At 45.6% G+C, this 25,423-nt stretch overlaps 2 protein-coding genes across 7 annotated transcripts in view; one reads left to right on the top strand and one right to left on the bottom strand.

Annotated features, from left to right (window-relative positions):
• Window positions 1-13,782, bottom strand: part of CCP110 (centriolar coiled-coil protein 110) — a 35,911-nt gene extending 22,129 nt beyond the window's left edge. Inside the window, exons 1-3 of one of the 5 annotated variants that reach the window (XM_078786016.1) lie at window positions 13,466-13,782; window positions 5,963-6,121; window positions 2,717-4,085 (exon numbers count right to left, since the gene is read on the bottom strand). In XM_078786016.1, coding sequence (XP_078642142.1) covers window positions 2,717-4,085; window positions 5,963-6,118 — 1,525 coding nt within the window. In that variant the 5' untranslated portion in view covers window positions 6,119-6,121; window positions 13,466-13,782. Of the gene's footprint in view, window positions 1-2,716; window positions 4,086-4,830; window positions 4,948-5,948; window positions 6,122-10,493; window positions 10,551-13,434 lie in introns of those variants that run through there. The other 4 variants (XM_078786017.1, XM_068126257.2, XM_068126259.2 and 1 more) reach the window with 4 other exon arrangements.
• GDE1 (glycerophosphodiester phosphodiesterase 1) lies at window positions 13,310-25,421 on the top strand. Of its 2 annotated transcripts, none has more exons than XM_068126268.2 (6): window positions 13,310-13,948; window positions 15,732-15,907; window positions 16,240-16,345; window positions 20,784-20,876; window positions 22,562-22,773; window positions 25,188-25,421. In XM_068126268.2, exons 1-6 carry the CDS (start codon window positions 13,700-13,702, stop codon window positions 25,333-25,335), a joined length of 984 nt encoding a protein of 327 aa, XP_067982369.2. In that variant the 5' UTR covers window positions 13,310-13,699; the 3' UTR covers window positions 25,336-25,421. The 2 variants fall into 2 exon arrangements, with proteins under 2 accessions (XP_067982369.2, XP_067982370.2); XM_068126269.2 differs by having other exon boundaries at window positions 13,857-13,985.
• Window positions 25,422-25,423: the final 2 nt, after the last annotated feature.

Raw genomic sequence — 25,423 nt, 5'->3', positions numbered from 1 at the left:
CGTGTCAGGATTGCTGGTCTTACTGTCTGGCTCAGTCAAACTATAGCTACCAGGGTAGCTTCAATCGCTTTCTTGCAAACAAACATCATACACTTTTCTTACTCATTTTCACTCCTCACCTTTACATTATCTTTTTTTTTTTTTTTTTCTCTTTCTCTCTTTCTCTTTCTCTTTCTCTTTCTCTTCTCTCTCTCTCTCTCTCTCTCTCTCTCTCTCTCTCTCTCTCTCTCTCTCTCTCTCTCTCTCTCTCTCTCTCTCTCTCTCTCTCTCTCTCTCTCTCTCTCTCTCTCTCTCTCCAGTTATTTTATTTAAAGCTTGGCCTAGATGAAGACTAGATAGTCCATGTCTGGAGCCTTCAACATTAAAAAAAAAACAAAAAAAAAAACACGGCAGCGGTGGGAGACTAGGTGGGAAGGGAGCACGAGGCTCATCCTGTTGTTGCAAAACAAAGGTGGAGTAAACAGGAAACAGCATTGATTGGTTCAGAGTGTGTGCATACAGAACAAACAATGGCAGCGAGTGCGTTTACTCGGCGAGTGCTACGTGTTATGGATCTTCTTCACTTTTTTGTAAAGATTTTCTCCAGGATAAAGATCTCTATAATGAATCAGCATTCTATGAGGCACCTTTAAGCGATGTATAACTGCATTCTCCTCAAATGCATGCATTCCGTTGACCATTTGTCGAAACAAATATTAATCTTAACTTTGTGCATTACTCGTCAATTAAAAAAACAAAATCACAGAAAGGGGATTTGTAGACTCAGCCCTTATTACAAATACGCCACAAAAATGAAAAGGATTTGAACGAGTTGTGAAGGAGACACTTGGCCTTTCCCACATCAGCATCCTGAAGCCTAGTGACGCGTTTGCACTTTGGGAGCGGTTTGTTTAATGTTTGTGCTCTTGAATGGTACAATGAATGCCAGAGCATCATTTCCATCACCTTGCAACAGAACTGCTCATGATATCATGCACACCGTGACACAAGTGCTAAAACACAGAATGATCGAGGTTGACGGGGTTGCGATGCAGCATGGCAATGGGTTAGGAAATCACAACTTTGGAATAATAACCATTTCTGTCATCAATTAGAAGAGAAGTTGAATAAGCCTGGAATACAACAACACAAAAGGAATGCACCACTCTAAAACTGCTTCCACTATCACAGATATATTCTTCTTAATTTGTATACAGCACAAGGCTGCAAGGTAGCGTCATTGACTGAGGGGGCAGCTGTGCCGCTGATGCAGAGCCCTCGGCTGATGAGGGCAGGAAATTGTAATTTGTCCAGGGTGCCGGCTGTTCACGTACTCTTCACGAAGGACACCATGGGATATTTAATGTCGACCAACGAATGCTGGCAGATGGGACGCCCATTTAACGTCCATCCGAGGGACGGCACACACATTGATGAATTACCCTTCTTGTGAAATACCCAGAAAACAGTTTTTATAGAAAACACATCTACATCATTGGGATTTCAAGAACAACCAGATAAAATACCACCAGATAGCATTCATTATAATCCCCCTACTCCACAACTGCTGTCAAAACACATTTTAGGAAAAACAAGAAGAAAAAGACATAAAATGTCATAGCTCCAGCCATCTTTGGTCAGATTACAAAACAAAATATTCAGCATATATATATATACTCTCATGTATTTTCTTTGTGCCAAGTTTGAACAAAATTGGTCCATGCAGGACTGAGAAATGGTTGAGGACACGTTTAAGTAACAAAATGGCCGCCAGTCAGCCATCTTGGATCCGATCTCGAAAAGAAATGACGTACACATGTAAGCCATCATTCATTATCTGTTTGCCAAGTTTGAACAAGATCAGTAAATGCAACTCCGAGAAATGGTTGAGTACGTGTTCAATATAGAGTTGTTGTTTTTTACAACTAAAATGGCCGCCAGTCCACCTGTCGGTCATCTTTGATTAGGTCACAAAATAAAGTGGGTCCTTGTGTATGCCATCATGTACAGTGCTTGTGCCAAGTTTGAACAAAATCGGACCATGCATGTTCAACAAATTGTTGGGGACACATTTAACTAACGAAATGGCCACCAGTTGGCCATCATGGCTCCGATCTAGGAAAAAAATGACGTGCATATATGTAAGCAACCATTCTTATCCGTGTGCCAAGTTTTAACAAGATCGGTAAATGCATGTCTGAGAAATGGTTGAGGACATGTTCAACATTGGGTTTTTTGTATTTTTTTTTTTTTACAACTAAAATGGCCACCAGTCGGCCATATTTGATTGCATCACAAACCAAAATTGTGTGCATATGTATACCATCATGTATTGTCTTTGTTCCAAGGATGCACGCACGGACGGACAAGAACCAATCCATGAGTTTCAGACCAAGTCCAACGGGGGCTAATAATGTTGCAACAATCCATTTAGTGGTGCACAGTCCTGATTTATATATGCAAACTCCTCCATAATGTTCAATATAGATATTGTAATGATATTATATTTGGATTAGTCTAGTCTTATACAGCAAATACATTTTCTCAACAAAAACGTTGAGCGAGGTATGCCAACTGCAGTGGGAAAAGGTGATGCAACACTTTAGGCACGAGCTCTTCTTCAAAGCTTCAAGATGCTCTTTTTACGGTATATGGCTCGTGCCTGAAGCGTTGCCTCACCTTCTTTCTCACAGTGGTTACCATACCTCTCAACGTTTTGTCGGCATTTCTGACCCACCGGCGTGATTTGCTGTGCTGTCGGGAACACCCGTCGATTCCGAGTAAGATTGGCTTAAATCCAGATACGATGTTCCAGCAAAATCCAACTCGCACTTTGCCGGGAAGTCTGGACTGCAGTCGCACTGGTGGCTATCACAAGAGTTTGCCAAAGTTCCTCTAAATGAACGTTGTTGTTTCGATAGAAGAAATGGAGATGGTCTCTCCACGTCATAAGATATATTTATCGGAAATGGATTTGTCCCCTTTTTGCAGATCTTTAAGGGGTGTGACGATGGTTCTTGTACATGCTTTTGGAGGCAACTTGCAAGTTCGAGATCTTTCCCCATCCGATCCTCCATTAAAAATGTCACCGGTGGAACAGAAGGAGAACTTTTCCCACTTCGGTCATTGAATGAACACTCATTTGACGTCAGCTCATCATTCGGTACATCCACAACACGGGGTGTTTTGGATTCACATCCTTTTGTTTCAGTAAAAGTACAACGTGACCGAGCAGCGATTTGCCTTTCCAAATCACCGCTATCGTCAAAATCCTGTCCTTCCTGTGCATTGCGCTCACAAACGTTGCTCGTATGATCACGAATGTAGATTCCATGCTGGGAGGTAAGAGCACTTTTGGAAACAGTGTTGTCACCAGCGGTCTTCTGAGGAAAAGGAAGTTGCAAATACGAACCATCGACACTCAAGGAACCTTCGTCTTCCGAAGAGCTTTCTATACATTCTCTCCTTGCATCGATTCTAACTAGAACATCCGTCCATCCCTGCTGCCACATCTTTCGGATATTACATTTTTTTGTGGACGCAGAACTTTCTATTTGGTTTGAATTTATACCTTGTGGGAGAGAGTGGACACCGTTCGTTGGCTGTGGAATTGCTTCACTCAACCTGTTGATGTCAGCGTTGCTTTTTACTTGCAAAGCTGCAGCAGTTTCTCCCCACGTCTCCTGGGATGCTCTGCCTTCAACATATTTGTTGGGCTTTTTTGGCGACTGACCATTCTTGAGAATTCTTTCTCGACTCTTCATGAATGCAGTAAGGCGGTGTAAAGCTCCCTTTTGTTTTGTTGCCATATCTGAATCCTTCACTGTGCTGCTTGAAGCATGTATTTGTGATTGTATCGACACTTTCCTGTTAGGGGACTTCAAATCCTGGTCGTTTTGCAAGGCAATGACAGCTGTATCATTTATGTTCTCATTGGCTAAAGTATCCTTCGTCTCATGTTCTACACCAACACCATTAAGGTTGTCTTCATCACCTTGAAAATTCTCAAAAACAACAATGTGCTTTGCAGTGCCAACAAGGCTTGGCATTTCCACTTCCTGTGATTTGCTGTCTTCCAGAGTGTTTCCACCAACCATCTTTTGAACCTGTACACGGCGAGAAAGGAAAGTTGATTTTAATTATTAGCGATGCATCTTCTTGGGGGAAAAAAAAAAAAAAAAAAAAAATGCAGAGGATACTGGAATAAATAATAATAATAAAAATAATAATTATTATTTACCTTCAATTGGTTGCACCTTTTGCTGAATCAATACCTTAGTCTGTAAAACCCTCATTACCTTACATTCAACACTCCCCGTTATTTACCCAACCTGGTCAAATTCTTCATCTGCTTTTTTCTTCTTCTTCTTCTTCTTTAACAGCCACTATAAATATCCCACCTTGTGGGGTCGCCCGGGGAAAGATTGGCCCAAGTCTTCACAAACCGGCTGGCCAGGCCTGACATTGGCATAGTTAGGGCAGGAATTGGGAATTTGGCCAAGGTGTCGGCAATACTCGCCTACTCTTTGCGAAGGACACCATGGGATATTTCACGTCCACCAACCCATGCTGGCAGACGGGACTCCCAATTTAACGTCCATCCGAAGGATGGCACACACTTTGATGAATCACCCTGCCTGTGAAACACCGAATTGACAGTTTATATCTGTGTCGGGCTTTGAACCCAGGCTAGATAGCTTAGAAGCGAGTGTGGGTACCTCGAGTCCGTCCTGTCAGCCACAAACCTGGTCAAATTCATCACCGACAAAAACTCCATAGATTGACACAAGGTAAATATTGCCACAATATCAAGGCTGACAGGGTAGCTGAGAAATGAAGTAGAATACTCACAATCGAGCAGTCTCATCTGGGTTTGATTCCCGACCTAGCTGTAAACAGTCACCTTACATTGATGTTTCCCAGGCAGGATGTGGCATCAATGAGTGCATGGTCTCTCTGATGAGACATTAACCTTGGAGTTCCGCCTGCAAGAATATTAATGCCGGAGCACGTTAAAGATCCCACTGCCTCTTTCACAAAGAGTAAGCCATTGCGTGCTGGCACACTAGCCAAATTTCAAATTCCTTCCCTGACTACTTCCACCGGGGAAGACAATTGGAAACCACCAGACGCGTTCCTTCCCAAGAGACTGCTTCAGCAGCATTAATGCTCCGGAAAGGGTTTGGACCCCAACAACAATCAATTCCTTATTACAATGGCAAATTCACGGAGTAAATGTGAGTTTGATATAACAGGTGATATAACATGATATAACATTTGATATAACATTTGCTATAACATGATGCAGATATAACAAAACCTACGTATTAATTTTTTTGGTATACAGAATCGAGGCTCGCGTAAGAGCTAACACATTGAACATAAAAACATGCACGGACACATAAAACATACAATTAAGGGAGCGGGAGACAAGAGGAGGAGAGAGAGGAAAGCACACAAGCGCAACAACAGTAGAGAACAGGGACGTCGGTAGATCTGTAGAAGGGGGAGGACTGGGGGAGGATGGAGGTGTACACGGTATAAAGCAAATGAACACTACTAGGAATTTCAGGAAAGAAGTTGGGGGATTGAAAGAGGTCCTTCGTATGGGCCCATTGTGTCTCATAAGGAAAATTACTTACTTGAACTATTTAAATTCATATTTCTTTTAAATCACTCAAAATAAGAATCAAATAAAGCAAAGTTTTAGATCACAATACAGATCAATAAAGGAGCATATTAATCACAAAATCCATAGCATTTGAGGTAAGCCACAGCTAAGCAACACGAGATAGATTTCCAAAGGTATTACGGATAATCCAATCCATAATGTTAGACCATCTCTGTCAAAACACAAAATAAAATTGACAGCAATTTATTATAAGTTATTATAAAACTTTAACAGGCTACAACCTTAAATGATGTCCACCCCAGGCTGACGTTTTTTAAACCTATGACAGATCACACACATGGAGTCTTTTACCACCGGAGGGAGAATCGGAATTCCATGGAAACGAATTAAAGAGGATCCTTTGGGCTCATTGAATGTGGGCTCTATGAGGCCAGATCTTTCTTCCTCCATCAGCAAATTCGCCATTCGTTTGGATGCAAAGTCTTCGTAGCTTTCTCGTCCGGTCATTGTCTGCAGGTAAAAAGCAAAATATTTTGAAATTTAAAGTGAAACACCGGCGGGGGAGCTCGACGCATCGCACAACACAAAAGGTAACTGCCTCACTCTTCCTCTGCTTTGCCCTTCTTACCCTCCTGCACAATCTCTTACACAAAGGACCATCAAGAAAGCCTGTCCCCCCTAGAAATCACTTGCTAAGAATAGAGGGCATCACGTTTGTGAAGTTTCATGTTGATCGGATAAGGTTCGTCTTTCTATCCAATATGGCTGCCAAACTACGTGACCTACAACGTCATCATTTTAAAACTATATGCAGCAGTGGTGTTAGATGGCATTGGTAAAGTTTAGCATCGATAGGGTAAGCTGTTTCTGAAATATAATCTATATTATAAAACAGGAGTGTCTGTCCGTCCGTCCGTCCGTCCCCAAACTACAACCTCAGTTTTGGGGCGAGCCCCGCCAAACCTCCTGTGGAACGTTTTGGGGCCCTAGCGGATGTTGTAAAATAGGTAGGAGGTTTCAAAAATTCCTCAATAAAATTATGATTTTGAAATGAACTTGATACGAATCTGCCGCAAATCCGGAAGTGGACAGATGACGGCAATGAGCTGGTTTGATAACATCTCAATACAATCGTCCTTTAAAACAGTATTTTGTTGAAGTATCAATTTATGATTGGAATGACGTTTGGAATTGAGTGAATACAATTAAGATTTAGAATTCGTAATTGTATTCACCCAACCGTATGGAATTACTCCACATCCGGATTTAAATATTTGTTCATGTCACGAATGTTGGTAAAAGTTAATTTTTTATATTAATGCTATTTAATTTGTGATTGGAGTTATGCTGTTTGTAATGAAAATAGAGATATTGAGTTCAAGTGAATGACAAAATGCAGTGAAGGTTTCTACTTTCTAACCGTGACATTAGCGGATCACCATATGCTGATTCGCCATTGACTGGGTATAGAACCATTCAAACGGGTGCGTTTTTCGTGGAAGTCCTTCCCGAACCTGCTGTCCATGACTGACGTGCGACTGAAGGTGCCACAGGAATATGGAATTTATTGGTTTCATGCTTTAGCATTCACCGTTTCTGCATTGTTTGTCTGCTTTCGGCTCCCCACCCGAGCTCAGCACGGCTACCTCGCTAGTTATTCAATATTTTCCTTCAATCCAATATGGTTACCACACCATGTGACCAATGACGTTTTTGTGATAAACTTTTAATCACAAACTGCCATGCCTAGTTGATGACACACGTAAAGTGCTGAGTCGATCAATTCGGTGGCTTGGGAAAAGATATATTTTTAAAAGGTTTTCGGTTAAATCCAATATGGCTGCCAAACCATGCGAACTATACAACAACAACAACAACAACAACAACAGGCATTTTAAGGCCATTTTCCCTGCTAGAGCGGGGTTTAGCCTTGCGGGCCCCATGACAATCTTCTCCATTTTGCCCTATTTTCTGCATCTCTCCTTGTTAACCCCCTTGCCCGCATTTCTTCTTCCACCATCTTTAGCCAAGTCTTTCTCCATCTTCCCCGTCCTCTACTTCCTTCTACATTCATTTCCATCACACTTCTCAACCAGTCACTTTCATACTTCCTCAACACATGACCAAACCATCTCAACCTGTTTCTCTTCACAGCATCAATCACAGGCTCTATTCCCATCATTTTTCGCAATTCATAATTTGTCTTCCTCGCTCTCAACGATACTCCGCACATCCATCGAACCATTCGCATTTCCACCCTTTCCAGTCTTCGTTGCTGCTCTACGTTCATTACCCATGTCTCGCTCCCATAAATCATAACACTTCTCACACATGCAGCATACACCTTTCCCTTCAGCTCCCATAAATCATAACACTTCTCACACATGCAGCATACACCTTTCCCTTCAGCTCCCATAAATCATAACACTTCTCACACATGCAGCATACACCTTTCCCTTCAGCTCCCATAAATCATAACACTTCTCACACATGCAGCATACACCTTTCCCTTCAGCTCCCATAAATCATAACACTTCTCACACATGCAGCATACACCTTTCCCTTCAGCTTCAACGACACTCCCCTCCTCATCAGCACGCCACTCAGTTCCCGAAACCTCTTCCATGCACATCTCACTCTAGCAACCGTTGCCGAGTCTGATCCACCTTTTCCATTCAGCATGTCTCCTAGGTAGCAAAATGTTTTCACACCTTCCAGGTTCACGCCGTCTCCAAGATCCAACTCAAAATTCTCTCCATCTGCAGCTCCCTATATACACACCTGTCATAGTGACAGGTGTACAATGTGAACTATGATGTCATAAATTTAATATTTCAATACAAATGGGTCATAGATCATGCACATGTAATTTCAGATTTTTCAATAGGGCATTCAATTAAAACATTTATGGCTGGTATACCACTTCACTTATGATGTAATTAATATTATGCTTTTGCTCCCCATTGGGAGTACTTGATAATGTGCCAAACTTCAAAAAATTTCCATTCAGCAGTTTCCGAGCAATATAGATTTTTTTGATTTTTTTTATATATACCAATTTGAGGCTCGTATAAGAGCCAACACATAGAACATATAATAAAGGAAGCAGGAGACAAGAGGGGGAGAGAGATGGAAGCATGCAAGCACAAAAACAGGATAGAACAGGGACGTCAGTAGATCTGTGGAAGGGGGAGGGGCGGTGGGGGAAGAGGGGGGCTGGGACAGGGTACATGGGATACACAAGATGGACCCTACAAGGACTTTCAGGAAAGAAAACGGAATTTGAAAAAGGTGGAGTTGGGGTGTATTAACGGGGGTAGAAAAGATCAAGGTTTTGGATGTGGGAACATAAGAGATGGTGGTGAACAGTTGTTTTGAAGACCTAGAGGGAGGAGTGGGATTGAAGGGAATGTGGGAGTTTGTTCCAGAGGCGGGAGAAAAGAAGAATGAAAGAGTGAAGGTGAGCAGATAGTCTTGAATTTTGGCAGTTTCACCAGAAAAGGGTTGATGGCAGATCTTGTGCATCCTGCAAGAATATTTTGGGGACAGAGCACAGAGCTTGGGGAGCAAGGCTGGAGAGGAGTCGGTAAAGCCAGAAACACCGCCAACATCCCTGTGTTGAGAAAGCGAAAGGCCCTCAGAAACAGCTTCATCGTGGGAGATTCCAATGATTCTTTAATAAATAAATAATAAATAAATAAATAAATAAATAAAACTTGGTTTCTGTAACGTGAAACCAAGCTAGGTGTGAGGCAGGAGCACCAGCCCAGAGGGGAGAGCAGTATTCCATTGAGCTGCGGATGAAAGCCTTGTATGTGGTGAGGAGCTCAGGTGTGCCAAGGAAGGACTTCGCACGACGGATGATGCCCAGTCGGCACTGGCTTTTGAGGCCAGCTTGGAAATGTGGTTTTCCCAGGAAAGATCATGGCAGATAGTGAGACCCAAGAGCTTGAGTGACAGAACTTCTTCAAGAGGATTGTTTAGAAAGTAGATGGGAGGGTTGACCAGTCGGATTTTTTGGAGAGACAAGGTGAGAGTGTGAGACTTGTCAGGATTGAAAGACATGTTCCACTTGTTTGACCAGACTGTGATTTCGTCCACGTCTGCAGAGAGTGAGGAGGCTGCAGACTGCCGATCTGAGGGTTGGAATATGGAGCGGCAGAGAGTGGAGTCATCAGCAAAGAGATAGCGAGGATTTTCCAGAGAGTCAGAAAGATTATTAATGAAGACCAGAAAAAGCACAGGGCCCAGAACACTCACTGCCTAGAGGAACTCCAGCCTGAACAAGAAGGGGGAGATGAGAGAATTCCATTCAGGGCCACACGTTGACTGGACTAGGAAGTCTACAAGTCATGCGAAGAGGTTTGGTGAACAGGGTAGGGTGTCAGACCGTATCGAAGGCACGAGACACAACGGCTCGGATTTCCTGTTTGGCGTTGAAGGCCTCCATCCATTGTTGAGAGAGCAGAAGCAGCATGACCAGAGTAGAGTGACCTGGTCTGAATCCAAATTGATGATCTGAGATCAAGCCATTGGTGATTGGAGAAGAGGAAGGATTTAATATCAGAAGCGATGGATTCCATGGCCTTGCTGATGATTGGGAGTAGGCTGTGACTGACACACACACACACACACACACACACACACACACACACACACACACACACACACACACACACACACACACACACACACACACACACACACACACACACACACACACACACACACACACACACACACACACACACACCCGTAACGTTCGGGAATTACAAAATTATTCGAGATGCAACCCTTAGCGAAGAGGACGTTCAACTTTCTTTCATACAAATCTACCTTATACCGGTATTTAAAACCATTAATTGAAGGAAGAAATTCTCACCAATGACTTCATATCATACTTTACCGGTTCAAATCAACATTTCCCGCTCGCAGTAATAAATCCATGACAAGCAAATATGAGACGGTTTCGCGATAAATACAAACTTTCAACAAATATATTACATTACAACTATTGAGTTTACAACACAAGTTGAGCCGGCGATGAGGAAAGTTACAAACTCAACTGACCAAATTCCCACCGCCAATGGCGCCAACTTGGTTGCTAAGAGACAAAAAGCACCTCCTGAACCTCCGACGATCACCATTAGCCTTTATGAAGCGTTTTATCATCATTATGATGATTTCGACCGATGAAGATCTTTAAAACATAGCCTCAGTCTAACAATTTCGCTTTTAGATATAAGAAATTAGTGCTATACTGTATATATAAAACAATATTAATACCATACACCGCCACATATAAGTTAAGCGTTAAAACAATATCCTTAACTTGTTCCTTTCTCATCAATGCCATCTTCGAACCTCGTAATGCTAAATGACCCCTGCACTCAAATATTTACATATTGATCCAAATTGCTTTATTTTTAAATTGCATCAAGTCTTGTTTGCATTGACGTTAGGAAGCACGCGCAGCTTCTACACCGCCATACAAGCTTTGACGGTTACACCGCTCAAAACAATGACTATTGTAAAATACCATATACGCTACTTGGTTTTTAAAATACACATTCACATAGTTACAATGGGTTGGTAGTTGGCACACCAAACTATTTGGGTTAAATAACAGTTACGGTATGTTTATTGTTATTAACAGTATGTATTTACTTATACACCGCCCCACCTATATATCACACTATCACAGGTGTACAGATAACTTTGTAGCATTATAAGGATATTCTTCCTGCTCTTTGTTCAATAAGCGATGCTCAGATATCTATCGAGATTAAGACAGAGTCAAAGTCGAGGTCATGGTCTATGTGACGACCCATGGACCAAAGATATACCTTAATATACGCCATTTATACATCAAAATTAAAATTATTCACCTTAATATACGCCATTTATACATCAAATTTTCAGAAATTTTATTTTTATACAGAAATTGGAATTTCTAAGTCGTAGGTCTTAGCAACTCTCAGCAATCTTTTAGTTTTACCGCATGGATTTATCTCGAGTATTTACTAAACTGTGCTAAGTTGAAGTTGCGTACATATTTCAGCAGTTTTCAATGTAAATCGGTGTAATGTAACCTCCCCCCTCCCCCCTCCACTCCCCCCTCCCCCTCCCCTCCCCTCCCCTCCCCCGTCACCTCCCCTCCCCTCCCCCGTCACCTCCCCTCCCCTCCCCTTTCCCTCCCCTTTCCCTCCCCTCCCCTCCCCTTTCCCTCCCCTCCCCTCCCCTCCCCTTTCCCTCCCCTCCCCTCCCCTTTCCCTCCCCTCCCCTCCCCTTTCCCTCCCTTCCCCTCCCCTCCCCTTTCCCTCCCCTCCCTCCCCTCCCCTTTCCCTCCCCTCCCCTCCCCTTTCCCTCCCCTCCCCTCCCCTTTCCCTCCCTTCCCCTCCCCTTTCCCTCCCCTCCCCTTTCCCTCCCCTCCCCTCCCCTCCCCCCCTCCCCTTTCCCTCCCCTTTCCCTCCCCTCCCCTCCCCTTCCCCCTTTCCCCCTCCCCCCTTTCCCCCTCCCCTCCCCTTTCCCCCTCCCCTCCCCTTTCCCCCTCCCCTCCCCTTTCCTTTCCCCCTCCCCTCCCCTTTCCTTTCCCCCTCCCCTCCCCTTTCCTTTCCCCCTCCCCTCCCCTTTCCTTTCCCCCTCCCCTCCCCTCCCCTTTCCTTTCCCCCTCCCCTCCCCTTTCCTTTCCCCCTCCCCTCCCCTTTCCTTTCCCCCTCCCCTCCCCTCCCCTCCCCTCCCCCCTCCCCTCCCCTCCCCTCCCCTCCCCTCCCCTCCCCCCTCCCCTCCCTCCCCTCCCTCTCCCCTCCCCTCCCCTCCCCTCCCCCCCTCCCCTTCCCTTTCCCCCTCCCCTCCCCTCCCCTTTCCTTTCCCCCTCCCCTCCCCTCCCCTCCCCCCCTCCCCTCCCCTCCCCTCCCCCCTCCCCTCCCCTCCCCTTTCCTTTCCCCCTCCCCTCCCCTTTCCTTTCCCCCTCCCCTCCCCTCCCCTCCCCTTTCCTTTCCCCCTCCCCTCCCCTCCCCTCCCCTCCCCTCCCCTCCCCTCCCCTCCCCTCCCCTCCCCTTTCCTTTCCCCCTCCCCTCCCCTCCCCTTTCCTTTCCCCCTCCCCTCCCCTCCCCTTTCCTTTCCCCCTCCCCTCCCCTTTCCCCCTCCCCTCCCCTTTCCCCCTCCCCTCCCCTTTCCCCCTCCCCTCCCCTTTCCTTTCCCCCTCCCCTCCCCTTTTCCCCCTCCCCTCCCCTCCCCTCCCCTTTCCTTTCCCCCTCCCCTCCCCTCCCCTTTCCTTTCCCCCTCCCCTCCCCTCCCCTTTCCCCCTCCCCTCCCCTCCCCTTTCCCCCTCCCCTCCCCTCCCCTTTCCCCCTCCCCTCCCCTCCCCTTTCCCCCTCCCCTCCCCTCCCCTTTCCCCCTCCCCTTTCCCCCTCCCCTCCCCTCCCCTTTCCCCCTCCCCTCCCCTCCCCTCCCCTTTCCTTTCCCCCTCCCCTCCCCTCCCCTTTCCTTTCCCCCTCCCCTCCCCTCCCCTTTCCTTTCCCCCTCCCCTCCCCTCCCCTCCCCTTTCCTTTCCCCCTCCCCTCCCCTCCCCTTTCCCCCTCCCCTCCCCTCCCCTTTCCTTTCCCTCTCCTCCCCTCCCCTTTCCCTCTCCTCCCCTTTCCCATCCCCTCCCCTCCCCTTTCCCTCTCCTCCCCTTTCCCATCCCCTCCCCTCTCCTCCGCCGCCCGGCAACGCCGCCTGCTTCTGCTCATAATTTATAGGCCCAAGCCTGAGGTTCGGTTATAACCCGATTCGAGCAGGAATTTGTAGTTTCCTCAGGTTTCCGGCGCACAACGACCTACCCTTTGGGAAAGATAGAGTGAGATCTTTCACTTGCACCAAAGAATGCTATGGTCAGTGGTCGAGTCTTCACCTTACGCTCCGTTCAAAGGACGGCACAATCGTTGATGACGTCATTACGCATCGCTTGCGAAACACCTTGGTGAGAGTTTGCCCGAATCAGGTCGGAAATCGAACCGAGACAATAACGCTCCAGGGTCCAGTGGACTCTCATCGACCTGTCCTGCCTGCCCAGAGGGTTTACGACTATCACTATCAAAGGTCGCCATGTTTGAGGCCGTGTCGGCGGGACTACTCTCCACCGCGCTACTCCTCGTGATCCCCACGTACCACCATCCGGGCCCTACCGCGGCTGTGTGCGTGGCCGGTCTGGCGATGTGGTTTGCGTGCTCCTTGCGGCCTTTGGACAGAGACACAGCCAGACAGACCCTGCGGCCTATAGGACGGCCCATGTGCATCGCGCACAGGGGAGGGGCGCACGACGCTCCGGAAAACACCTTGATCGCCATCCGGCAGGTATTCCACCTGGATGGACGCTGCACACCGGTCACAGGTGCACACTGTGCGACTAATTGCCGAAAGGAATAGGTTGAATGTATTTTCGTTAAGTATCCCATTCGGAATTGTGGGCACCGCGGTAACCACGCCAGATACAGGTAAATGGCAGATATGAGATACAATGGCCAACGTGGCAAGTTGGAGGCGACGAAAAACCGGTCGGGAAGAATGGAAAACGAGTTTTTAGATAAATATATTTTTTTACATAATGAAAGCGCTATTCGAAAGGTTGTCAGTGACACAAAATGCACCAAAATATTCAGACGTTTGTATACATAGTCGCGGCTCATGGAAGAGCTAGCACACTGAACGGATCAGGACGAACAGCAAAACAGGACGTGCAACATGCATGGGGTGGACAAGATGGACACAGCACTAGCATGCGGTGGACAACATGGACACAGAACAAGCATGCGGTGGACAACATGGACGCAGAACATGCATGCGGTGGACAACATGGACACAGAACAAGCATGCGGTGGACAACATGGACGCAGAACATGCATGCGGTGGACAACATGGACGCAAAACATGCATGCGGTGGACAACATGGACGCAGAACATGCGTGCGGTGGACAACATGGATGCAAAACATGCATGCTGTGGACAACATGGACGCAGAACATGCATGCGGTGGACAACATGGACGCAAAAAAAGCATGCGGTGGACGAGATGGACGCAGAACATGCATACGGTGGACAAGATGGATGCAGAACATGCATACGGTGGACAACATGGACACAGAACATGCATACGGTGGACAAGATGGATGCAGAACATGCATACGGTGGAGAAGATGGACACAGAACATGCATACGGTGGACAAGATGGACACAGAACATGCATACGGTGGAGAAGATGGACACATAATACGCATACGGATGAGAAGATGGACACAGAACATGCATACGGTGGACAAGATGGATGCAGAACATGCATACGGTGGAGAAGATGGACAGAGAACATGCATATGGTGAACGCGATGGACGCAGAACGTGCATGCGGTGGACGAGATTGACATGGAACATGCATGCGGTGGACGAGATGGACATGGAACATGCATGCGGTGCAGTGCCTTCGGACGCAGAACATGCATGCGGTGGATGAGATGGATGCAGAACATGCATGCGGTGGACGAGATGGACATGGAACATGCATGCATTGGACAAGATGGACATGGAACATGCATGCGGTGGATGAGATGGACGCAGAATCGAATAGAAGGGCTGTATTGGGTTTCAGAGCAATCTGTTGGTAAATAAGGGACGAGTAGGGATCCGAAGTTTCAGGGGGTAACCCCCTCTGGAAGCACCCATGATCCAAAATCGAAGCCTGAACAATTGTGTGTGTGTCAAGTTTCAGAACAATCAGCCGCGAGGTAAGGGGGAGAAGTAGCAAAAATAGCAAAAAGTTAACGGACGGACAGACATCCAGCCATCAGGACCCATTTTATAAATTCATCTCTTCGAGAATCGAGATGAGGTGACCTAATAGTGGCCAATTAACACGTTTCAGACAGCCATGTTGTTTTTGCTTAAAAACTTACCTTTTGCCCGCACTACCCTCGTGTTTGTTTATGGAGTGTACAGATCATTGTGCCGGTCTTCAACCAGAATATGAACACTTTTGAACTTACCGTAAAAACAAAACAAGTTTAGAAAAGACTGATACTTATTTTTGGCGTGAGAGGAATACCTTGTATATTTTTATTCACTACAACTCAGGCTTATTTGTGCTTAGGCAGCAAAAAATGGCGCGGATGCTGTGGAGTTGGATCTGGAGTTCACGGCTGATGGCGTCCCGGTCTTCATGCACGATTCCACCGTAGATCGGACAACTGATGGTGTTGGGCGTCTTTCCTCCATCACCTATGCTGAGCTTTCACACCTGAATGCAGCGAGTAAACACCGCTTAAGGTGAATGTGAACTTCAGTCGTCACGGTCGTCTTCCTTGCCCTTTTGATATTTACAGTCGACTCTCACAAATATACCAATATATACATTCCAAAGACCATTAGGATTGGTACAATTGATCATTTGTGGGTATTCATTATATCCATTTGTTTACTTTTATTTTTACCTCCGCCACCGAAGGTGAACAGAGGTTATGTTTTCACCTGTTTGTCCGTCTGTCTGTGAGTAGCATATCTCAAAAAGTTATGGACGGATTCGGATAAAAGGTGGTAGACAGGTTGGGGATGTTCTGTGGTGCTGCTCATGCCAAGACCCTGCATGCTCCTTTACCCAGAAAGCACTTTTCCAGCGAGAAGGTTCCAACACTGGAAGAAGCTGTGGAGGAATGCATGCGGCTTAACCTGACCATGTACTTTGATGTCAAAGGAAGTGCAGACAAGGTGAGCGATTGCTATTTGAGAGCATCCAACAGTCCCTTGCTGAAACGTCCTCACGGACAATGAGGATGCAGTAGCAAATGCAAAAAAGGTTTGGTTCATCCTACAATGTTCGGGCTGCAGAATTAGACAAGGGAATTAAAATCTCAGCGCCATCTATATTATAATAGCCGTAGATGATTCTGTCTGTCTGTCTGTCTATCTGTTGGGTGTCTGTCCGGGGTGTGGCTTACTCGGTTTACAGAGTAGCTCCACCCATAGCTCCACCCATTCTGGGAGAGCCTTCATATAATTATAAACAAATATCCACCATTTTATTAACTCGCGTAGCTTTGAGGCCTGTGGTATCTTGCTCTCTCCCAGTTTTATTTCAAATCAAATTCGATATATCATTTCATTTTTAACAGTCGCTAACATCGTTTTAGACTCGGTTGAAAAAAAACGGGAAGAAAATCCGATGAAAGTTGCCCTTTATAGAACGAAATGAATTCTCAAAGGCCTGTAACATAAAGCCCATTCATTGAGTCTTCCTCACGGCTTTATCTCGACTAATTCACCATCACAGTCGCTGGGATGGTTCAAGTCTCAGTTTCAGCTAAAGTTGAGAAAATCGGCGACATGTATTCCGACAGCCGTTTTGAATGTGTCGACTGTTACGTCGGCACGGGGAAGGAGAGAGGGGAAGGAGAGAGGAGAGAACGTTCCCAGGACTTCATTATTTAAATTATCACTTAGTAAAAATACAGCGACTGAATACTGAAGTTCGGGATCCAATCAAAGTGTAATTATATTTTTCCATATCCCTGGGGTGTACGTACAGAGTTTGTTTTAAGCGAGTCAACTCTTTTCCAACCATGGAATTAAACAATACAGTACTTCAAAAATTTACATAATAATGTAAACTAACTATGGAATACAATATTTATTAATAACGTTTGGTTTTAATCTATTTTTACTTTGTAAAGCGAAAAGTTATCGATACATTAAAGTTTAAAAATGAAGAAGAGTCATGGGCTCCATAGGCCGACGATCGGCTTCTGTATGCTCTGTATGTCTGGATGATTGGATGTGCATTTTAAGACTCAATCAACACGTCTTCGATCATGAATTACTTTCAGAACAACTCGAGCAAAGGAAACGAGGTAATGCCTGTTTCGTTCGGGGCGATTATACACCACCCAAAGAAAATGCGTTTCACAGCTGCAGGAACTACAATCGTGAAATCTTTATTTATTTATTTTTAAATCGTGAAATCTTTAATTTAATTTAATTGAAAAAAAATTGTTTTCACATGAGTTTCCGTGTGTGTGTGTCACCCACTCCAGTGTGTGTGTGTGAGAGTGAGGAGCGATTGGAGAGGAGAGTGAGGAGCGATTGGAGAGGAGAGTGAGGAGCGATTGGAGAGGAGAGTGAGGAGCGATTGGAGGGGAGTGTGAGGGATTGGAGAGGAGTGTGAGGGATTGGAGAGGAGTGTGAGGGATTGGAGAGGAGTGTGAGGAAGTATTGGAGAGGAGTGTGAGGAAGTATTGGAGAGGAGTGTGAGGACGTATTGGAGAGGAGTGTGAGGAGGTGTTGGAGGGGAGTGTGAGGAGGAGTGGGATTGGAGAGCGGTGAGGGTGGAGAGAGGAGAGTGTCAGGTGGAGAGGAGTGAGGGGTCACATATTATGTGAAATATATAAATTGTGTTAATTACACCATTTCTGGATCTGATGAATTGCCAGTAACCATTTTGTAAAATTTAATGTGCAGCATCTAAATCAAGATGTAAAAATGTAACACACGTTCATGCCCGTGGGATTCCCACGGGTGACCCCACGAGACTGCAGCAAGAAAAAGAACGAGACGGGAGAACGAGACCCTCGACGAACGTGATCACAGACTCGCATAGGATGCTGCTGCAACGACGATGAGGAGGGTTGGAGAGGAGCGAGGGGTTGGAGAGGAGTTAGGGGTTGGAGAGTGAGGAGCTATGGGTTGGAGAGTGAGGAGTTAGGGGTTGGGAGTGAGGAGCTAGGGGTTGGAGAGTCAGGGGCTAGGCGTTGGAGAGGAGCGAGAAATTGGAGACGAGTGAGGGGTTGGAGAGTGAGGAGCGAGGGGTTGGAGAGCGAGGAGTTGGAGAGGGAGGAGCTAGGGGTTGGAGAGCGAGGAGCTAGGTGTTGGAGAGTGAGGAGCGATGGGTTGGAGAGTAAGGAGCGAGGGGTTGGAGAGTGAGGAGGAAGGAGTTGGAGAGTGAGGGGCTTGGGGTTGGAGAGCGAGAAATTGGAGAGGAGCAAGGGGTTGGAGAGTGAGGCGCGAGGAGTTAGAGAGTGAGGAGCGAGGGGTTGGAGAGCGAGGAGCAAGGGGTTGGAGAGCGAGAAGCGAGGGGTTGGAGAGCGAGGATCGAGGGGTTGGAGAGCAAGGAGCTAGGGGTTGGAGAGCAAGGAGCTAGGGGTTGGAGAGCGAGGAGCTAGGGGTTGGAGAGCGAGGATCTAGGGGTTGGAGAGCGAGGAGCTAGGTGTTGGAGAGTGAGGAGCGATGGGTTGGAGAGTAAGGAGCGAGGGGTTGGAGAGTGAGGAGGAAGGAGTTGGAGAGTGAGGGCCGATTGGAGCGGAGAGTGAGGACCGATTGGAGCAGAGAGTGAGGGCCGATTGGAGCGGAGAGTGAGGGCCGATTGGAGAGGAGAGTGGGGAGCGTTTGGAGAGGAGAGTGAGGAGGGATTGGAGGGGAGTGTGAGGAATTGGAGAGGAGTGTGAGGGATTGGAGAGGAGTGTGGGGAAGTATTGGAGAGGAGTGTGAGGAAGTATTGGAGAGGAGTGTGAGGAGGTATTGGAGGGGAGTGTGAGGAGGAGTGGGATTGCAGAGGCGTGAGGGTGGAGAGAGGAGAGTGTCAGGTGGAGAGGAGTGAGGGGGCACATATTATGTGAAATATATAAATTGTGTTCATTACACCATTTCTGGATCTGATGAATTGCCAGTAACCATTTTGTAAAATTTAATGTGCAGCATCTAAATCAAGATGTCCAAATATCACACACATCCATGCCCGTGGGATTCCCACGGGTGACCCCACTAGTCCATCAATGTTTGTATGGTTTGTAGAGGACAGCAAGCATGTGCCATCTAACTCCAGATACATGGAGTGAAAGAACACGTGGTGAATATCCAGTCATGATGTCTTGGAGGGGATCCTTTGGAATTCCACAGCCTTAGAAACGTGTGGAGAGGGGTGTGAAAATTATGTGGTAACACTCACTTGGGCTTGGACATTGTGGTAACACTCACTCTCACCACTTCCTACGAAAAGGAAATTGATTGCAACTCGGAGACATCATTTGCAGTCACTGATGATTTTTCCCGTATTTCATTCAAATTTTCAGTTGTACGTGCAATCTTGATCATTCCTGTCCTCCTCCACCTCATCATCTCCTTTCATGCTATTTTAGTATTCCATGTGTTGGTCGATTGACAATTGATGGCCTGTTTTTTATGCTTGCCAAAAATTCAAATAGGATGGCTGACTAAACATCCATATTCACATGGTGTGGATCTCCCCCTTATTCTTATTCTTCTTCCTCTTATTTTGTCTGTAGCACAGGGCTGCGAGTAGCATCATTGGCTGGAGGTACGACTATGCCGCTGATGCAGCTCCCCTATAGGTTAGAACAGGAATTTGGAGACGGTGCCAGCAATAGCTCACCGACTCCTCGAGAAGCACACTGTAAGATCTTCAATGTCAACCAACTGATGCTTGCAGACGGGACGCCATTTTAACATCCATTCAAGGGTTGGCACACACGTTGATGAATCGCTCTGCCTACGAGACACCAGGATGACGGTTTGTAGCTGATTCTGGATTTGAATCCTGGCCCGAGTGCTTAGTGGTGAGTGTGCATACATCTAGGCCAGTGGTTCTCAACTCGTTTCAGTCCATGGACCACCAAGCCAATCAAAAAATTTTTATTGGACGACCTCCTTTTTGAGACGTGATTTAAAAAAAAGGAGTAGACAGCAAACATTTTGGTTTGAAATGTATTTCTTGCTTACAGATTTTTGGATTAATGTTCCTGTGGACCACTGAAAAAAGTCACCATGGACCACCAGTTGAGAACCACTACTCAAGGCCATCCTGCCAAGCCACTCCCCTTTCTGGCCAAATGCAATGCCACCTGCTGGTACAACTCCAGAGTAGCAGCGTTAATCACATTCAACTCCACAAAGGATGAAATCCTGGCCAGAAACCTCCGAGGTCACCACTCCACCAATTCAGCCATCTTACCATCCCTGTCCCCATTCAAGCACTACCCTGATCTAGATATTATGCAACTTATTTGAACTTGGAGACTTTCACAAAGCGTTTAACTATTATTATGTTCGTTGGGCTGATTAACGTGCCAAAAATATCGTCATTGTCTGTTCATTCAGCAATAGCAGAGAATGACGGAACCTTTCTTTGGCTCCGCAGTCTGCTGCTGCGCTGAAGCAAGCCTACAACACGTGGCCACAACTCTACAGGAAGGGCATCGTCTGCTCCTTTGACCCGTGGGTAATCTACAAGGTAACGCTGCCAGATGCCTCGGCGTGAGTGGCCGTCACGGGCCGTCTTGTGCTATTCTGAATAATGCATGTGCTCTGCAAGGCGTGGCTTTGTGGGTAATTGCAGTTTTCAGGGGATATCATGACATGGTATAAAGGTGGTATTTTTTATTTCTTTATTTATATATATTTTATTTACTTCTGCTGCAAATCGAAAACTGTTTTTTGTAAAACCTGCTCGATTTTCGAGTCGTAAAATGTTTAAATCGTCATTGAGGTGTCGATGATGAGGTTTTGGTAAATAATGTTAACTCCAATCAGAAGCAATTTAATTGTAATGTGGTTGTTGTAACTTATGGCTTACAATGGACTCGTCTTCGGTATTATCACTTGTTTTGTTGTTTTTGTTGGTGTTATTGCTTTTAAGGGACAGTTCTGGCCTTTTTTGTGGTAAAAGGATAAATCAAAGTGGAAGCTTTTTCATACTGGATGATCTCCCCTCACAGACACCGTCATGAATGACCAGGTCATGAGTTTTCTTCTCATCTGCTGGCATTTTTTCATGGATATTAAAGATCCCATGGTAGCTTTTAAAAAGAGTAGGTATTTGTGTGCCGGTGCCCTGGCTAAATTCCTATATTTTCTCTGTCGAAAATCTGATGTACGTATGGTTGATTTTTAAGTGGTGGTCACTTCAATATTTGCCTATGTCGGTCCATCGGTAAAAAATGAAGAAGAAGAACATTTTAAACTCACCCTGTTTAATTCCGAAGGTTTCTAAAGGGTAATTTCAAGGGGATCGAAAGGTTTCTGAAGGGTAATTTTGATGGGTTCTAAGTGTTAATTCTAATGGGTTTGAAAGGGTCATTTGAATGGGTTCTGAGGGGTTCTAAAGGGTAATTCTGGGTTTCTAAATGGTAATTCTAAAGGGTAATTATAATGGGTTCCATTTGTTTCTAGGCTTCCCCTATTTCATATTAAAAATGGCAAACTGAACCGTCGGACACGGTTGTGATTTTTCTTTTCTTTTTTGGTGCCAAAAGACAAACCAACATCTGATGAACAGTAATGGGCTGCAGATGACACTCGTGCCCAAGGCACAAAGGAAACATTGATGGAATTTATCCCCAGAAAGATTTGTGAAATCCCTTCATGAGGCCCTTCAATCGCTGGGCTGCAATGCGTTCGTCATCCACAGGTGCTATTGTCCGAGGATCACTTCTCGTCAACAAGGGCCAGATTTATCAATCGACTTCACAACCGTTTTTAACAGGCAATGCAGATTAAACGTTTGAAAAAAAAATTAAGAGTCAAATTTATACTCTTATAAATTTCAATTTTCAAACACATCGGCGTTAGTGGGTTTGCGGGCAGCACTGCCTTTTGTCAGCAGCATTTTAGGGCTCAAATTGCCTGGGGTCATGTAAAAGTCGACCACAAACTGTGGACCGGCATCATGTGCAGACCAAACTATGCAGGACAGGCAAATTGCTTCCTCCCTTAAGGTCATTAGCCCTGGGTTTTACTGACAATTCGATATCGGCATGTTAATTCTCATGGGAACAGCTCAGTTTTCAGAAGCTTAAATGTGTGTTCAAATCTTCAGTAGTGCTGCCTTCTAACAAATCTTTCCTCTGAGCTTCTGACTGTGGCCTTGCAACATCATCTTTTGAATACAGATTATGTCAAATCTGATCATGCTTGCAGATGCGTTTAGCCGACCCAGCGGTTGTGACTGCTCTCACGCATCGGCGCTGGAGCTTCAGTCACACAGGCAGTGGCGAGCCTTATTTCACAAGCTGGTTCAAGCACTATCCGGCTATGTTGCTGGATGTCTTCCATGACTGGGCCGTACACTACTGTTATTGCTCTTTCTGTGGAGTTTCCGCTTTCCTCTGTCAGAAAAACTTCGTCTCCAAGTAAGTTGTCATATACATATATATATATATATATATATATATTCATTCCAAACAGCATAATTCATCATTCCAATCACAAATTAATACTATATTATTAATATATCAAAATAAAATGTTAAATCACGATTTTATTGAGTTATTATCAAACCAGCGAACCGTTGTCATCTCTTCACTTCTGCATTCGGGAGCAAGGTCCGTGTCGATCGCATTCCATAATCATAATTGTATTGAGGAATTTCTGAAACCTCTTACCTACCTTACAACACCCGCTGGAACCCCAAAACATTCCACAGAAGGTTATTAGATTTACTTTTATTGAATATGCAACTGTAATGGTCACTTAATGACCCTGGTGTTGGCTTAGCGGTTATGGTGCCGGCTTGGGATCCTAGGATCCTGGGTTCGAATCCCGGTCGATCGCTAAATCATCGCCAGGGGGGTTGACTCAGCCTGTCATCCTTCCGAGGTCGGCAAATTGAGTACCAGCTTGCTGGGATGAATGATCCCGGTGTGTACCCCGATTTAGAATAGGTACACCGTATCCCTGCACATCGTAAGAGGTGAACCAAGGGTTGGTGCCAGGAAGGGCATCCAGCCATAAAAACATTGCCTTAAAACAGGGAACCATGATTGTCATGGGGCCCGCAAGGCTAACCCCCGCTCCAGCGGGGAAAATGGCCTTATAACGATCATTCATTCATATTCATTCATTCTCTTTTCTTGATATGTTTTTACTTTTCTTTTAATACAGATTTTCGATTTCGTGTTTTTATTTAAATATTCCTGCTAAATTGTGAGTCATTAGCAGAAATAAGCCGTTGAGATGTAAGCTGGGCTGTCCAACTTGGTACGAGTTTTTAGAGAGAAAAAAAAAGAAAAGCAGTACAACGTGACAGGTTCCATTTGAAATCCCATTCAACTCGCATCGAATAAAGATCAGATTCGAGTTCAAACGTTTCATTCAGAACTGCCAATGGCACCAAAGGGATGTTGACCTTGTGAGATTTGGCCCTGGATATGGATTTGTCCGGTTTACTTTTCATGTCTTTCGTTTCCTTTTGTATGCAGCACATGGCTGTTGGGTTTTTGCACACATTTCGCTGGGGGCACGGCTGTGCTGCCCCTTGTAGGTGATATCAGGAATTAGGAATTTGTTTTGCATGCCAGCGATTTCTCAAGTTAACTAAAGTTTAATCAAACACAAGTAAAATTTGAAATCTTACCATTTTGCTGTTTTTTTTTTTTCATCGACGATCAGGTTTTTCTTTGCCTTTCAATGACATGCCATCACCTGGCAGAATTTTAGGTATATCTAAACTTGCCAAATTATATATCTGCTAGCTTTTACGAATGAAAGATCCCATATGTTTTCTCCTTGTCCGACTCTTCCCTTTATGGAGTGACGTACAATAGTACCAAGCTCCCGCCCTGCCTTGACCACGATACTCCTCCACTCCCCTCTATCCCCAGCAAACTCTCTCCACCCTCCAAACACTCCCACCTTACTGATATCCCTTGCCTCTTGACAAAATCCTCCCATCTCAACCACAGTCTACCTCTTTTCCTCCTACGTTGTTCCCCCAACCTATCCGCTCTCTTTGCCTTTCTCTCTTCCCCCATCTGCACCAAATGTCCAGCCCATCTCAGCTGTCATTTCACCAATCTCCCCATCAAGGTCATTCTGCACACCAATCTCCACCCTCAGTTCATCCATTCTCCTTCTATCGACCCTCTTCACTCCTGCAATTCTCCTGACCCGGTTGTTCTCGCAAACCTGCAGTCTCTGTTGTTGTGACTCTGTCAGTACCACCGCATCCAGACCATAAAGGTAGGCCGGCGTTACACAAGACATCAGAAACTTTCCATTCAATCTCCTTGAATCTCTCTGTCTGCCATTACACCCAATACTCTCCTCCATGCATTCGCATCCACCTGAATCATCCTCCGTACCTCTGCCTCTGACTTACCATCCTTGGTCACTGTGTACACAAAATTATTATTCAAATATTTTGTCTACACGAAATGTAGTCTCATGGAGGAGTGAGGTTACAGATGGTGAAAGGCAAGGAACACTGACAGTGGGGTAAAGGTTGGGCACAACAAATAGTGGAACGAACAGGAAGGTAAAGAGAGGGGGACACAGAGAAAGAGGGAAGGAATCGTAATCAGAGGGGTCGGCCATTTTGTGCAGGTACTGTGACCAAATTTTGAATTCCCACCATTACGTACAAGAGGTTTCAATGGAGTATCTGCAACCCTCCTCCCCCTCCCCACCAACTCTCCCCCCCCCCCCCCCCCCGCCCACCCCCCTGCGATGAATGATCCAACGATGAGCTTTGCTTTAATTAATGCATGATTGAATAAACTTGCTAAACAGATGCTGCTTCATAATCCTCGGTTTCTTACCTTTCCAGGGACGATGTTGATTTTTGGATGAAAAGAGGAGTGGAAGTCATTGTTTGGACTGTGAACCAGGCCGATGAGAAAGCTTTTTTCAAAAATGTTCTGAACTGTTCTTGCATCACAGACAGCCTTGTTGAGGACTGTGAGCCGCATTACTAACACTGTTTGCTCGGATATAATTTATTGGGGCTGCAATAAGTAATAAAGTCAAAATATTTTATTGAAATAAACACCAAGTACATCTGCA

The sequence above is a fragment of the Myxine glutinosa genome, chromosome 10, assembly GCF_964187855.1.
Source record: "Myxine glutinosa chromosome 10, kmMyxGlut1.1, whole genome shotgun sequence".
Lineage (NCBI taxonomy): Eukaryota > Metazoa > Chordata > Myxini > Myxiniformes > Myxinidae > Myxine > Myxine glutinosa.
Note: the sequence above shows the minus strand (reverse complement) of the source record. Positions and strands in the feature narration are given on the sequence as shown.

What these genes read in the sequence shown, in the direction of transcription:
- GDE1 (XM_068126268.2), top strand. Translation starts at nt 13,700, where the DNA reads ATGTTTGAGGCCGTGTCGGCGGGACTACTCTCCACCGCGCTACTCCTC. An exon ending in CCTTGATCGCCATCCGGCAG is followed by an intron (nt 13,949 to 15,731) that starts GTATTCCACCTG and finishes ATTTGTGCTTAG; the next exon opens with GCAGCAAAAAATGGCGCGGA. An exon ending in TCAAAGGAAGTGCAGACAAG is followed by an intron (nt 16,346 to 20,783) that starts GTGAGCGATTGC and finishes TTGGCTCCGCAG; the next exon opens with TCTGCTGCTGCGCTGAAGCA.